This window comes from Miniopterus schreibersii (assembly GCF_964146895.1).
Source record: "Miniopterus schreibersii genome assembly, chromosome: 5".
In the NCBI taxonomy this organism is placed as follows: Eukaryota; Metazoa; Chordata; class Mammalia; order Chiroptera; family Miniopteridae; genus Miniopterus; species Miniopterus schreibersii.
The window spans coordinates 70,323,747-70,340,240 of record NC_138106.1 but is presented as its reverse complement, the minus strand read 5'-3'; the positions used below and the strand labels follow the sequence as shown (position 1 = coordinate 70,340,240).

Below are 16,494 nucleotides of genomic sequence, written 5' to 3'. Positions count from 1 at the left end.
TGGCTGGTCTGCTTGCCAAAAATGAGTAAAATTTGTTGTAATTAATCATACGTGGAGACAAGTAATTAAACAGTTCGGACTGATGCGATGAACGAGTCACCAAAGTAAGCTTAACCTCTCCATTTTCTTAAAGTATACTGGTAATAATTGCTCTTGTTTGTTATGTGCCAGGAATTACCCTAGATTTTAATATATATCTTACTTAGTTCTTCAATAGCTCTGTGATTAAAGTGATATTAAATTCATTTTATAGGAAACTTAGACTGAGAAGTATAATAACTGTGCTAATATTACACAACTATTAAATGACAAAGCCAGGGCTGTTTGATTCTAAAACCTATACTCTTTCTACAGTGTTGCCAACCTACTTGCTTTGTTTTTCATCTGACTGTTAAAAAATACCCATAGGCAAGGGTAAATCTTGATGAGTAGTCAGGAAACAAAGTAGGGAAAGTATGTGTAGAATTGTGCTTATTTTATAAAATAGCCTCCAGAAAATAAATGAGAACATTGAAATTTGAGGTAAAGGGTTGGAACAAAATAGTTTTGTTTTTAAATAACTTTTAAAAATTGAGATAACTTTATACTTAATAGAAAATGGTACAGTTGTCAAGAACAGGAAAATAACATTGGTGCAATATTCACTAAATTATATACATTATTAGAAATTTATCAGTTTTTCCACTAGTGCTTTTTCTGTTCCAGGATGTTATTCTTGATCTAACATTGTATTTAGCTGTTATTTCTCTTTAGCCTCTTCTAGTCTGTAACAATTCTTCAGTTTTCCCTCATCTTTCATGATCTTGACACATTTGAAGAGTACTGGTCAATTTTCTTGTTTAATATCATTCAGTTCGAGTTTGTCTTATGATTTCTCATGATTGGAATGAGTTTTATGCACGTTAGGCAAAAGTACCACAAAAAATGCCATTGTGTCTTTCTTGGTGTATCGCATCAGGAGATTTATGATAATATGCTTTATTATTTACTGGTCATATTTACCTTGATGACTTGGTTAAGTTTGTGTCTATTGGATTTCACTACTCCTGAAGCTACTATCTTCCTCTTTGTAGTTGATAAATGCCTTGGGGGAGATACTTTGAGATTACAAATTCTTGCATTTCCTCAAACTTTCACCCACTCATATTAGCATTGATCCAAGGATTTTGCCTGCAACATTGATTACTGTGTATTTGCCTAATGGTGAATCTTTTTCTTTTCTACTCTATTTATTGGGATTCTACTGTGAGGAAGAGCTGTCCCATCTCTAACATTTATTTATTTATTTGGTTATTTGTGTTAGTGTGGACTCATGGATATATTTATCTGGTTCCATGGATTAAAGCCCAATATTATCATCACTTATTTTGTTGCTCAAAATTTTCCAGGTTTAAACATTAGGTGCCCTTTCGGGCTGCCTCCTGTGTTTTCATATCCCATCACTTTAGTGTTTTGTTACTTTCTGGTACTGCAAAATGTTCCAGTTTCATCTTATATTTTCCCTGTTCTATCCCTGCTAGAGGAGGGCTTTAGGAGCCAGGGCTCCTTGTTCTTGAGGAGCCCAAGTTTATTTTTTATTTTTTTTTAAATTTATCTATTGTTGAGCATATTACAGATGTCCCCCATTTTCCACCCCGGCCCCCCTCTACCCAGTTCCCGCCTCACCCCAGGCCTTCACTACACTATTGTATGTGCCCACGGACTATGCATATATGCATATACGTTCTTTGGTTATTTTCTGCACCAAGTTTCTTTTTATTTTTGGAGAATAGTGTTTAGAAACCAAGATTTGGGTCCTAAATGTTGCTATTGGAATATCATTGCTCCTAGGTCCCCTCAGGGACAGAACTAGGAAATATTAATATATATATATAATAGCTACATTACAATGAATAACATAATCTTATTGAAATGGGTGGGGGAAAACTGAATGTTTATTGCAGTGTTTATTTTAAATATTTAGAAAATTAGCAAATTTACTCAGTGCATAGATTGCACTAATCTTTGTTCAGCAAATTAATACAGGCATGTATACTAGCCATTTTTTGAATCTCTTATAATGGAAGGTAATAGTAATATGTCTTCTGATTTGTTAATCAGATTTAGAAAGTAGATGGATTCACTATATAAATAGTCAATGAATTAACAGTGATCAGCTTGACTGACACCTGGGAACTGTGAGGTGTCTGAAACATTAAAAGTTGATGAGAATGGGAGACTTCAGGTAGGAAAACAACAGGGTTGTGAATGGCCAACTAATAGAAATAAAGTCATGCTTGATATTGTGTTAATGATCTAGTCTAGTATTACCTGGATTTAAAAATAAAGAAGATTGTTTGCTCAGTGACAAATTTGTGTTTGGTAATCTTCGTTGTTAAGTTAGAAAAAAGAAGAGCTCAGTTAAGAAACATAACCATATTTTAATTACCTTATGTGATATTTTGGAGATTCTTAAAATGCTACATTTGTATTATTTTTTATACATTTGTAGATTAGTCAGCTCCAGTTGCCATAAGAAAATACCACAGATTTGGTGGCTTGAACAATAGAAGTTTATTTTCTTACAGTTCTTATGGCTGGAAGTTTGAGATCAGGGTGCCATTGGGTTCTAGTGAAGACTCTCTTCCTGGTTTAGACAGCCGGCTTCTCTGTAGGCCTTGCCATGGCCTTTCCTCAGTGAGAGAGCCCTCTTCCTCTCTTACAAGGCCCACAATCCTATCTGATTAAGACCCCTTCCTTATGACATTATTTAAACCTTAATTACCTCCTAAAAGTCCTATCTCCAAATACAGTTACATTGGGGGTTGAGACTTCAACACATGGATTTTAGGTGGGACACATTTCAGCCCATACTAATTTGGACGATGTATTTTAATGTTCCTAAATAATGAATGTAATTTTAACTTAATAGGTTTATATTAAGCCTGTGTTTTGACAGTTTTGACAGAGAATGAATCTGTGTTCATTCTCACAATAATTTGCCTTAATAAATTAAGATATGGCAGTATATAGTATGTGCTGTATCCCTTACAGAGCAGGGTGTATATGCTCCTTACATGGGAGTGCTGCGAAAGTGCTGTAGGATCATTGAAACCTTCCAGCATCTTTCTTTGACAATAGCTCTGCTCTTCTCTTCAACTCCTCTTATGTCGTGGCATACTTTTGGCTTTGTCTCTGATTTCTTTTAGCAGTTTTCTTATAGTTTCTATAATTTATAGTAAATTGCATTGCAGTGATGTTATGCCCTTCATAATGGAAAAAAAAAAGGTTTCTACCAATCCCTAATGGACCGCTGATCTTGCTCCTCTGCTTCTTAGATCATTTTCTTAGAGAATTTAGAGGTGTAGTAATACAGTTGATTGTAAAAGTCCAGGTAAATAACTCTTTCTTTGTTTGTTTGCAGCGACTTTACTAGTATTCTGACTGTTACTGATTAGAATACAAAAGAAAAAGAAAAATGGAATATGTGTTGCTTACTGTACTATGGTCAGCTCAGCTAGAGCACATTTAGATTATGATGTTGTAGTATCAGCTCTCGTTAGCCAAATGCTTATGATAGCACTTACAACACAGGAGAAAAATTCAAAGTAAAAGGGCAATGTAATGTATATAGTATTACATATTTTAAGGAAAATATGTAAAAGAAAAATGGTGTTATAGTGTTATGTTAATAGCAGTATCTGACATTAATTAGTGTTAGAAGATACGTAAATTTCAGCCAATTTTGTTTATGTCTCTTCAAGGGTATTGTGGCAAACATTGGAGGTGTTGCGCACAAGGACTTTTATTGTGTTAGATTTGGGCTCAGCAAAATCAGGCAGGGTATTAGTAGCTGAGTGTTGGTTAATGAGAGAAGCTCTAATGAGAATAGAAGTTGAAAAAGTAGAAAGCTTCTCTTCCAAGGAGATAAATCAAGCCCATAAATAGAAAGTGAATAAGGTTGTAAGTAGATATGGATTAGGGCAAACTATTTGGGACTAAGAACAGGAAAAATGTGAGACTGTCAGGTGCCTATTTTTTATGTGATACAAAAATGGTGGTGTGGTGGCCAAAAAGAGGCAGTAAAACCGGTCAAACCCTCCAGTAAAGAAAAGAAAATTTAAAGCCAGGCAACCACTGTTAGTATCTAACATATTTTTTTGGCCTGTGGTGGTTTAGGAAAGTCTGAGTTAGTAGTAGTTTTTTCTTTCTAGCTAGTAAGGACTACAAGATCTGGAAGGGATACAAGTACACAGAGATAATATCCTCTGGCTTTCCTTTTTATCTTACATGGTCCTATAAACATTGGAGACATGTGCTAGCTACCTGATATTGCAATTTGGAATTGTCAAAGAACTGTGAAGGGTCTGAGAGTTTATCTAAGTCTGTGACAGTTTCATGGATGCTGGCAGAAGCTCCTGGATGAGAGATAAAGGACTTGATTACTCATGGCCCAGCAAGCAACACGAGCTTCATGTTTATGATGGTTCTCCTTGCCCCTCAGTCTCACAAAGGTGTTTTGAGTAGCTCAGGTGGATCCTGCACTCAAAGTAGGTTTTCACCACAGCCGAGGAACCCAAAGTTTAGAGAACCCTTATCTTTTATTATTATTATTATTATTATTATTATTATTATTATTATTATTTTTAATACATCTTTATTGATTTCAGAGAGAGGAAGGGAGAGGGAGAGAGAGAGACAGAAACATCAATGATGAGAGAGGTATTGATTGGCTGCCTAGCCCGCAACCCGGGCATGTGCCCTGACCGGGAATCGAACCCTGATCTCCTGGATCCTAGGTCGATGCTCAACCGCTGAGCCACGCCCGGCGGGGCACCCTTATCTTTTATAGTGGTGTGACAGCATGTCTGCCTGACCTTTGCTCTAGAGGGAGATGACATCATGATTATACTGGACGGTAAACAGGCTCACTGATCTGGAGGAAGACATCATCTCTACTTTTTAAGGTCATTTCCTATAAACATATTTGAAAGAATAAAGGCTCCAGAACCTCTTTTTGAAAAACTATAGAAATACAAGACACCAATGGAAAATTGTCTCCCAACAGGAAGTGATTAGTATGAAAAGTCCTTGAGCTCTGAGTGTTCTTGGCTTTTTTACTCTGCACTAGTTTTCCTAGCTTTTAAATCAGAGTTGGAAAACTTTCTGTAAAGCGGCATGTATTAAATATTTCAGGCTTTGTGAGCCAAATAATTTCTGTCACAAGTATTCTATTTGGCTGTTATATTAGGAAAGCAGCCATAGGTAATACATAAATGAATGAACCTGGATATGTTTCAGTAAAACTTTATGGACATTGAAATTTGAATTTCATATGATTTTCACACATCACAAAATACATTTTTTTTAGCCATTTAAAAATATCCATTCTTAGCTTGTGGGTTGTACAGAAAACAGGTTGCAGGCCAATTTTGGTTTGTAGACCATAGTTTGCCAATCCATTTTATATGATAAATTTTTAAAATAATGCCCGGCCGGGCGTGGCTCAGCAGTTGAGTGTCGACCTAGGATCCAGGCAATTGGGGTTCGATTACCAGTCAGGGCACATGCCCGGATTGCAGGCTCGATCAATGACTCTCTCATCATTGATGTTTCTGTCTCTCTCTCTCCCTCTCCTTTCCTCTCTCTGAAATCAATAAAGATATATTAAAAAAAAATATATATATATATAATACATTGTTTTAATACAGCAGTCTTGTATATGAATAATAATTTTATATAGATTTATAGATATATAGTATATATAAATATTTTATAGTAATTGATAGTTCTAAAATGTTTTCTCATAAATTATCCCAATTTAACTTCAGAGTAAACATGCAAGATAAGCATTAGTATTTCCATTTTATGGTGAGACAAGTAATGTATAGAGAAGGAAGATAACCTACCCAATGACAGAGCCAAGACTAATTATATTCTGAACTCTTTTCTCCATATTATGGTACAGTTTCAACTTTGAATAGTCAGAGCATCATGCCACTATATCTTTAATACTCATTTGTTGCCAGAAGGCTTAGAGTTCAGTCTTAAAAATAAAGATACTAATAATGCATACTCATTTTTACTTTTCTTCATTACTAAAGTCTGCTGTGTAGCTATTTTAATATTAATTGGTATTTTGACAAAAGCTAGATATAGGAGGTGAAGAGTATGTGTTACAAAGTTTGGTAAATATTTGGCAGCTGAACAGTAGTCATTCATATAATATATTTTTCACATTTTCAAAGATAATAGTTAATTTTATTTTTAGATGTACACCATGAAAATAAACAGTAAGGAACCCTTCTCCCCCATCATTTGTATTCATGCTTAACTAATAATTTATCTACTGTGCTATTCAGATTTTTAAATTGGACATGTTGAGAACATTTTCTATAATGTACTTTTTGGATTGCTACCCTATCAGGTGGTTGAAGATTATGCTGGAAGATGGCAGGTCCCTTTGCCACAGCTTCAAGTTCTTCAGACTGCACTTTCCTGTTTTACATCAGCCAGTGCATCATTCCCAGATGAATGTGAGCACGTACAATATGTTTTGAGTAGCCTTGCCTTGTAAGTACACTTTACTACTTATAAAAATATTACTTATCATGAGGTAATTGAAAATTGTTTTTTGGTTATTTGCGGAAGGCTCCTAAAGTCTTCCTTTAAAAAGAAATTGCCATTTCTTCATTTAAGTATTCATGTTTAATTTTGAACATTTAACCACAATTTTATTTTTAGTTTTACTGTTAAATGGAACTGTTTATAGATAATTATGTCACTACCAGCACTTTCCTTGTTTTTTCCCCTTTCCTTTTTAATTCCCCAGATTGCCTTGGCAAGCTGTAATGGTAACTCCCAGAATACATCATTTAGGGCCATTGTAATTAGCAGAGGGACCTTAAATTAGCCAGAAAGAGGTTAGGAAACTCCTGGTATTAAAAAATACTTGTAGAGGACTTTGAGTTAAAGATCAAAGACTGAGGACTTGCGTTTATCCTTTTTACCCTCGTAGATCCTACTCAAATTATAGTAAAGAAGTATAAGAGAAAAATACAGTGAAAGGAAAAGAGAGAAGAGTCATCAGTAAATGAAAGATTTCAACGGTTTTCTGAGGGACAGTAAACCTAGATGAGTGGTCATTGAAACATGACAGAGGAAGTCACAATTTAATTTGTTTTTTTGTGTGCCTCAAATTGCACTCACATCACAATGGTGGGTTTTTATCAACATTACAAAACATAATAGAAAATATGAGTACGTCTCATAGGACAAGTTTTATTTTGTGAAAATCATATTTTTTTATATACAGAGTGGGGCAAAAGTAGGTTTACAGTTGCGAGTATGCAATACCCAAAGTTTATTCGTATATTTATTAATTATTGTATTAGTTTCCATACAAACAATTGTAAACCTACTTTTGCCCCACCCTGTATTTGTTTTTATGCACAGTCATGCACCACATAATGACGTTTTGGTCAATGACAGACCCATGTATGATGGTGGCCTCATAAGATTATAATGGAGCTGAAAAATTCCTGTTGCTTAGTGTCTTAGCAGAAAGGTTGCAATAATCATCAAGGCTGTGGTTGAGATGGCAAACAACTTTAACCAGGATGTGCATGAGAATGACACTGAGAAAGTCCTAGAGGTGGTTCCTGAAGAATTGACTAATTAGGAGGTGGAACTGGAAAAGCAATGTATAGCTAAAGAAGAGGAAAGAGAAAAAAAAATTGCAGAAGAACAGGAAAAAAATTCCCAGTACAGGATTTAGCAAAAGCTTTGGAAGACCTCATCAGGCTTCTTAAAAGTTTGAAAACCTGAACTCTCAACACCACAAGGTTTTCATTAATAGAAAGGAATGTTCATGGTGCATTATCTGCTTACAAGCAAATCCATGAGGAAAAAAAGAAACTGCCATGGACATATTTCTGAAAAGAGTGAGACCTCAAGAAGAGACTCAGACAGGTCTTTCAGGAGGTATTCCAGAAGAAGGAATTGTTATCATAGGAGAATACAGCTCCATGTGTGCTACTGCTCCTGAAGACCTTACAGGGGGGACAAGATGTGGAGGTGGAAGACAATGATATTGATGATCCTGACTCTGTTTAGGCCTAGGCTAATTTGTATGTTTGTGTCTTAAGTTTGTTGGGTTTTTTTGGTTTTTGTTTGAAATATGTCTTTATTGATTTCAGAGAGAGGAAGCAGGGGGAGGGAGAGAGACAGAAACATCAATGATGAGAGAGTCATTGTTCAGCTGCCTCCTGCATGCTCCCTACCGGGGATCAAGCCCACAACCTGGGCATGTGCCCTGACTGGGAATCAGACCTTGATCTCCTGGATCATAGGTTAGTGCTCAACCACTGAGCCGCACTGGCTGGGCTGTGTCTTAAGTTTAACAGAAAAGTATAAATATTAAAAAAAATTTAAAAATGCAAAAAATATAGAATAAGAATATAAAGAATATTTTTGTACAACTGCACCACATGTTTGTGTTTTAAGTGAAGTGTTATTACAAGAATTAAAAAGTTAAAATTAAAAAGTTTATATAGTAAAGTAAAAATGTTATAGTAAACTAAGGTTAATTTATTATTAATGAAAGAAAAACATTTTTTAATTAATTTAGAGTAGCCTAATGTGTTTATATCTACAATAATGTACACTAATGTCGTAGGTCTTCACATTCACTCACTCACCACTCACTCACTCACAGCAACTTCCAGTTCTACAAGTTCCATCCAAAGTGAGTGCCCTATACAGGAGTTCCATTTTTTATTCTTTTAACTGTACCTTTTCTATTTGTAGCTATGTTTAGATACACAAATACTTACAGTTGCCCATAGTATTCACTACAGTAACATGCTGTACTGGCTTGTAGCCTAGGAGCAATAGGCTATACCTTATAGCCTAGGTGTGCAGTCAGCTATACCATCTAGGCTTGTGTATGTGCATTCTGATGTTCACACAATGCCAAAATCGCCTGTTGACTCATTTCTCCGAACGTATTCCTGTTGTTAAGCAACTCATGACTTATTTGTAAAACATTTTTTAAAACTGCAGGTACCAATTAAAACAGAATTATCTTCTGCCTTAAAAAATAGAAGGAAGTCATCTGCCCTTCCTCCCTACCCCCAGAATCCTAGAGAGGTGTAGAATTTGAACATGCAAGGTATGAAATAGAGAGTAAGGAATGAGATACTTTGGGAAGATGCAGATAAAGGTGGTAATTGCAGTTTTTCCATTACTTGGCCAGTTACCAGCCTTAGGGCCAAGAGTAGAGTGGAAAATGCTATTGCTACCTTTTTTTTTACATTCTGGCAATGCTGTCTCTTTGAGACAGGTAGTCAATTATCCTAAAAATAAAACCTCACCAGTCACCAAACTCCCAATTAATTTGCTTATGGCCTTATTATTCAAACAATGTGTGTGGCTGTTTTGTTCTTACTGTATGTCATCTAGAGTATTTTGTTCTTGACCTCATTAGAATGGTGGGGTTTTTGTTCTTTTTTTTTTTTTTTTATGGCCTTATTCTTAAACATTAATATGTATTCAGGAATTATCAGACACATGAGGAATTCTTTCAGTATGAAAAAATACAATGAAAACAAGCAAACAGAAATTCTGGAATAAATAGTGTTAGTATTGAAAACAAAAAAATTAAAAGAGAAAAAAATCTACATTTATTATTTTCAGAGAGAGTTGAGAAAATACGTATAATGTTAAAACATCAACATACCCTGCTGTGTGAAAGGAATAATGAGATACCAAAAATGAGTCTGTAGAAATTAAGAAAATATGATGGTTAAAGTGTAAAGTTCTGTGGAAGTTTGGAAGGTAAAGTTGAAGAAATAGTGCAGAATGTAAATCAAAACTGAAGAGAAGGAATGTGTCAAAAAAAAAAAAATATGGTGGCTCAGTGTAGGAATTTCATTATTTAACTAGTTGGAGTTCCAGAAAAGAACTTAGAGAAAATACATTGAAGGACGTTTTCAAAGACAGTAAAACAGTTTACCAGAATTAAAGTTACAAACTTCTAGGCTGAAAGAAATGAACAGGTGCTCAGCACAATGAATATGAAAGATATTCAGCTAAATACATCATCTTGCAATTAATCTTGAATACCTACAGATGAAAAATTAGGTCATCTATAAAGGTACAAATATCAGATTGATATCAGTCTTCATACAGCCAAAAGTGGGTGGTAAAATATAATTAATCACTATCTCTAATGATTTGAGGGGAAATTATTTTCAATATTGAATTTTATACTCATTCAAACTGTCAGTGGAAGTGTAAGAGTAGAAAGAACATTTCCAGGTATGTAAGGACCTAGAAAATTGACTTGTCCACATATCCTTTCTTGGGAAGTTACTAGAGAATGTGCTCTAGATGAGGGTGTCATAAAAAGACCAGATGACAGTGATTCTAGGAAATAGTGACTTTTACTTAAGATAGAGGGAAAATAAGTCCCAGGATCACTGCTGAGTAAGGTCTTACAGATATGTCACCTCCAAGAAATAAATATCCAGTAAAAATTGAGATTTGAGACTAACTTTGAGAATTTGGAACCATTTAAGGTAGTGATAAAAATAGACAAGTCAAAGGAAATAAAAAGGGAATTAGATAGTCCAGGAAAATTAAGAATAATTTGAATAGGAAAGGACACAGAGTCATAGCAAACTACTTAGATGTGTATTGAAAGTTATGTAATTTTCTTAATGTAAATGATATTTATTGACTTTAACCTTTTAAAGTAAAAATAATATAGAACAAAGGGAACGCTAACTTTCAATATGAGAATATTTAATGGAAGTTGTAAGTTGAAAGTGAAGGAAAGAGCACCAATATCCTTTTTTTAATTCTTTTTTTTTTTAAGTTCTTTATCTTTATTGTTGAGAATATTACAGATATCCCCTTTTTATTCCCATTGATCCCCTCTACCCTGCATCCATCCCACCCCCAGGCTTTCCCCATATCAGTGTCTCTGTCCATGGGTTATGCTTCTAAAACATATAAGTTCTTTGATTAATCTCTCCCCACCCACTCCCCCCTCCCCACCTTTCCTCTGAATTCTTCCTTTAATTCTTATTTTACAAAGTGAAGTATCAGTAGTACATGAAGCCATAAATAAAGCGGTAAGTAAAGTTATAAAGATAAATAATAGAGGAACTAATAATATTAATAAATAACTATTGGAAAGTCAAGAGATAATATTTAAAATTGGCAAATCAAGAGGTACTAGCAAAGCTTATTATCAACAGCTGTTAAAAATACTCAAAGTTGTTGATTCTAGGGTATTGAACTAGTGAGAGAGAGCTCGAAACCTTTCTATACCCGTAGCATTTTTAAATCTTGAAGATGTGTCAGTTTCATATATTTGAACTATATAATTTTTGTTTTATGTATATATTATAATTTAAAAGAGTACATGTATTTTATGCTTCTTTAAAGGTTTATTTGTATATATTTAAAATTGTAGGGGGGAACTCTGTGAGGTGATGGATATGTTAATCAGCTTGATTGTGGTGATTATTTCACCTTCTTATGTGTATCAAAAATCACGTATACACTTTAAATATATACAATTTCTATTGGTCAGTTATAGTCCAGTAAAGCTGAAAAATAATTGTAGATGAGAAGGAACATTTAGGATATAATGTTACTTAGATTTGTAAGAAAAGCACGGTAGTTAAAAAAACTGTGATTTTTATATTTAGTTTATCAAGCCTAAATGAATTTAGGAAATGTATTGGGACTTTTGGGTTATAATTGACAAATATTACTCAAGCTAGTTTAAGCAAAAAAAAGTGGGGAGGGATTTATTAAATGACTAAACCATGGAAAAGCAATGTCTAGAACTAGTTTTGGGATTTTCTGAATCCAGAGAATAAAATATCATCTAGCGAACTATTCTCTCCCTTTCCATCTTTCCCTTCAGCTTTCATTTTCTCAGGGCTGCTGATAATTCTGGGATCAAGCTTAGTTTATTAACCATGAGAGAGGAAACCCCTTCCTCCCACCTCTAATCCCCCAGATATTTGGGGGAGTCAGGCCCAGCCAAGTTTATGTGTGCCCACTACTTGGACTAATCATTGTGTTGAGGAGAATGTGGTAAAATTTTTGACTCAGTCTGATGACAACCCCATGGCTAAGGCAAATGAGTATACTCCGTTGGCAACCCCATCCAAACCATAGAAATGTTGGAGGGATATGCAGTTCCCTCAAGAAGTGAGTGAGGGTAGTATATAAGAGAGCTAGGTAGACTACAAGGAATATTTTTATATGTTTATTTTGAAAGCTACCAAAATAGTTTGTTATTCTCTATTGATTTCTGAGGAAAATAAAATAAGTATGAATAGACATATGTTATTTGTAAGCAAGAAGTATTATTCTTGTTTCAGTGCCTATGTGGATTCCCCGCTTTCCTCTATATAATCTTTGATAACTTTAGTGTTATATTGTAAAAATGTTTTTAAGCCTTACAAAAGTACTTTTAAAAAATTTAAGTCATTTGTTGACTTCTGTTTCATTGCTTGCTAACCTTTTTACTACTCATGAAAAGAATAATGTATTAAGCAGAAGCAAATCTTATCTAAGATGGTCAGTGCTAGACAAAAGTAAATTATCTTACTAGTTTGTCAAATAGTAATGTTTCTTGTAAAGAAAAGTTTCTGCATTATTTGAATTTACTTTAGCAGAAAAGTTAATTGTATTTTAAATACCAGAAGGAAAATGGGGAATAGCAACATGGTGGTATTAAAAGAGTAAGTCTGCAATTCTATTTTATTTAAATAAACATATAAGCCAGAAAATTCTTCTAAGAATTATTCCATAATTATTCATTCATTCATTCTGTATATCTCTGAGCTTGGTGTTAGGAATAAAATAGAAAATAAGATAGTTAAGTCCTTATTCTCAAAGACTTGATAGAACTAAAAGATATTTAAAAGTTACATTATTATGTAATTGTAGTCATGAAAGAATTACAAGGTATGATGAGAAAGTATAACAGGGGACTTGACATTGTCTGGGAAGTTAAGGGAACATTTGCTGGGTGAACGGACACTTGAGCTAAGCTCTGAAGGAATGATAGCAATAAATTAGATGAAGGAGCATAAGAGCCTCCCAGAGATGGTGAACAGAATGTTCAAAATGCCTGGACAGGATATCAGGATATTATTAATAGATTTCATTATTATTCATATCTATAGAATTCTTGTTTATGATATATATAATGTATTTTTAATTTTAAATCACTTGTACTAAAAATTTATAGGTGAGCTAAAGAATTAACTTAATATCTATAATATTCTGTATATAAGTATATCTATATCACATATAGATATAAAATATGTTATATGTTAAATGTATGTTACTATATTCTCTGGTAGAAGTAAAATTTTCTCTATTTGCAGATGACATGATATTATATATAGACACCCTAAAGACTACCAGAAAACTGTTAGAACTAATAAACTAATTCAGTAAAGTTGCAGGATACAAAAATCAATGTATAAAAGTCCTTTACATTTCTATACACTAATAACTGTCAGGAATTGAGAAAATCATATTCACAATTTCATAAAAAACAATAAAAACCCAGGACTAAATTTCACTAAGGAAACGAAAGACCTATACACTGAAAACTATAAGATGCTGATGAAAGAAATTAAAGACAAAAATAAATGGAAAGAAAAACATACTCATAAATTTGAAGAATAAATATTGTTAGAATATTCATGCTACCCAAAACAAAGTACAGATTCAATGCTTATCTCTATAAAAAAATCCAACGGCATTTTCACAGAATTAAAACAATTTCTAGAATTTGTATGGAACCACAAAAAATCCGGAATAGATGAGGTAATATTGAGAAAGAAGAACAAAGCTAGAGGCATCACTCTTCCTGACTTCAAACTATATTACAAAGCTAACCAGAATAGTATGATATTGGCACACAGATCAAACAGACTCATAGATCAACAGAACAGAATAGAGAGCCCAGAAATAAACCCATGCATATATAGTCAATTAAAATACAACAGAAGAGCCAAGAATATACAGTGGGGCATGGACAGTTTCCTCAATAAATGGTGTTGGAAAAACTGGGCAGCCACATTTAAAAACATGAAACTGAACCACTATTACACCATAATTAAAATCAACTCAAAATATATTCTTTTTGATAAAACCTGAAACCATAAAACTCCTAGAAGAAAACATAGACCATAAGCTCCTTGACATAGGTCTTGGGGATCACTTTTTTTTTTCTTCATTTGACACCAAAGGCAAAAGCAACAAAAGCAAAAAAAACAAGTTGGACTACATCAAACTAAAAATCTTTTGCACAGTAAAGGAAACCATCAGTCAAAATAAAAACCAAATCAAAACAATGAGATACCACCTCATATCTGTTACAAGGCTTATATCAAAAGATAACAAATAACAAGTGTTGTCAAGGATGTAAATAAAAGGGAAACCTTATACACTGTTGGGTGTGTAAATTGGTGCCGCCACTGTGGAAAACAGTATGGAGGGTCCACAAAGAATTAAAAATAGAATTACTGAATGACCCAGCAGTTCCATTCAGGATATTTATCTGAAGGAAATGAAAACACTAACTCGAAAAGATATCTGCATCTCTTTGTTTATCACAGCATTATTTACAATAGCCAAGACATGGCAGTCACCCATGTGTCCATTGATGGATGAATGGAAAAAGAAAATGTTACACACACACATATACTCACACAGTGGAATATTATCATTCATAAAAAGGAAGGAAATCTTAATATGTCACAACATACATGGACCTTGATGGCATTATGCTGAGTGACATAAGACAGACAACATACCTCACATATGGAATCTAAAACAAAAGATACAGAGAACAGGTTGGTGGTTGCCATGGTGGGGGTTGAGTGGTGGGCCAAATGGATGAAGGTGGTCAAAAGGTACAAACTTCCCTTTATAAAATAAATAGGTCATTGGGATTTAAGAGACCTATCTTAACAAGAGATAGAGAGTAATCTTGACAATTCTTATCACAAAAAAAAAAAATTTTGACTGCGTGGTGATGTATATTAATTAGACTTGTGACAGTATTTTGCAGTATCAAACATTATGTTATACACCTGAATCTAAAATAATGCTACATGTCAATTATAGCCCAATAGAAAAGCAAAAATCCCAAAGGATCAAGGCACCAAGACAAACTTACTTTAAAAAAAAAATTAATAAAAATAAATTTGTGACTTGATTGGAGTGTCATCCTGTGCACCAAAAGGCTGTGGGTTCGATTCCTGGTCAGGGCACATACCTAGGTTGTGGGTTTGGTCTGCAGTCGGGGCATGTAAGGGAAGCAACAGATCAATATTTCTTTCTCACATTGATGTTTCTCTCTTCCCCTTGGGTGGGGGTGCTCTCTCTATAATCAGTAAACATATCCTTGGATGAGGATTAAAAAAAGTATATTATCTATTTGTTTAAAAATGAATAAATAAATAATTATTTGGCTTACATTGGCTGCAGCATATTGGTTATAGTTTTTTTAAGCTACGGCATTCTGAAAAAGTTTTCCATTCTGATTGTGGAATATGGTGGGGGACAGAATAATTTCCTGTTGGCCTTGTAGGAAATGATCATCAATAAATTTATTTTTGTTTCCTTTTTCATTTCCTTTTTGATTTTAAGATTTATAGAGTATTTCAATTATCATCTAGTTAGGGAAATGTAAATCATGCTAGATATTTCAGTAGAGGGAATTTAATTCATAGAACCTCTTTCAAAGTTGTTAGAAGATTGAGAGAATAGACAAGGAGAGGAAGGTGAACCCAGACTTAGCACTCTAATAAGTTGCTGTTCCATTGCCTTAGAAATGGATGGAGGAGGTATTGGTAGAGCTTAGAGAATGGAGATAGTTGATGGGAACAAGAAGCACTGACTTGTGTGAAAGGAGACCTCAGAAAAGATAAAATTACTGTTAAAAAGGACCCTGAAACTACAGATTCAGGAAATTCAGAGAACAACAAGCAAGATAATTTGCAACACACACACACTCTACCATCTATATCACCTAGGTGTTTAATGTTCAGACTCTGAAAATCACTGAGAAAATCTTGAAGGCCACCAGAGTAAAATATACTACCTAATTTAGAGGACTAAAGATAAGAAATATAGCCACATTCTCAGGAACTATGCAAGCCAGAATACAACAAACTGACATCTTTAAAGTGCTGAAAGAAAAAATCTTTTAACTTTCCATTCAAGAAGGAAAATAAGCATGTTTTTAGGTAAGCAAAAACTGAAATAATTCATTCCCAGAAGGCCTGAACTACAAAAAAATATACCACAAATATGATGCCAGACAGAAAACCTACCCAAAGAAATGAAGAAAACTGGAAATGGTAAAAGCTGAACCATACTTAGAAAATGGAATTTTCCTTATTTTTAATCACTGAAACATAACTGTCTAAATCCGGGGTTGGCAAACATTTTTTTAAAGGACTGGAT

General features: G+C 34.0%; 1 protein-coding gene across 2 annotated transcripts in view; it reads left to right on the top strand.

Annotated features, from left to right (window-relative positions):
* The window catches only part of ZNF654 (zinc finger protein 654), a 79,529-nt gene that overhangs the window by 19,805 nt on the left and 43,230 nt on the right, over positions 1 to 16,494 (top strand). For both annotated transcript variants that reach the window (XM_081138081.1, XM_081138082.1), the window contains exon 2: positions 6,407 to 6,552. In XM_081138081.1, coding sequence (XP_080994207.1) covers positions 6,407 to 6,552 — 146 coding nt within the window. The remainder of the gene's footprint in view (positions 1 to 6,406; positions 6,553 to 16,494) is intronic.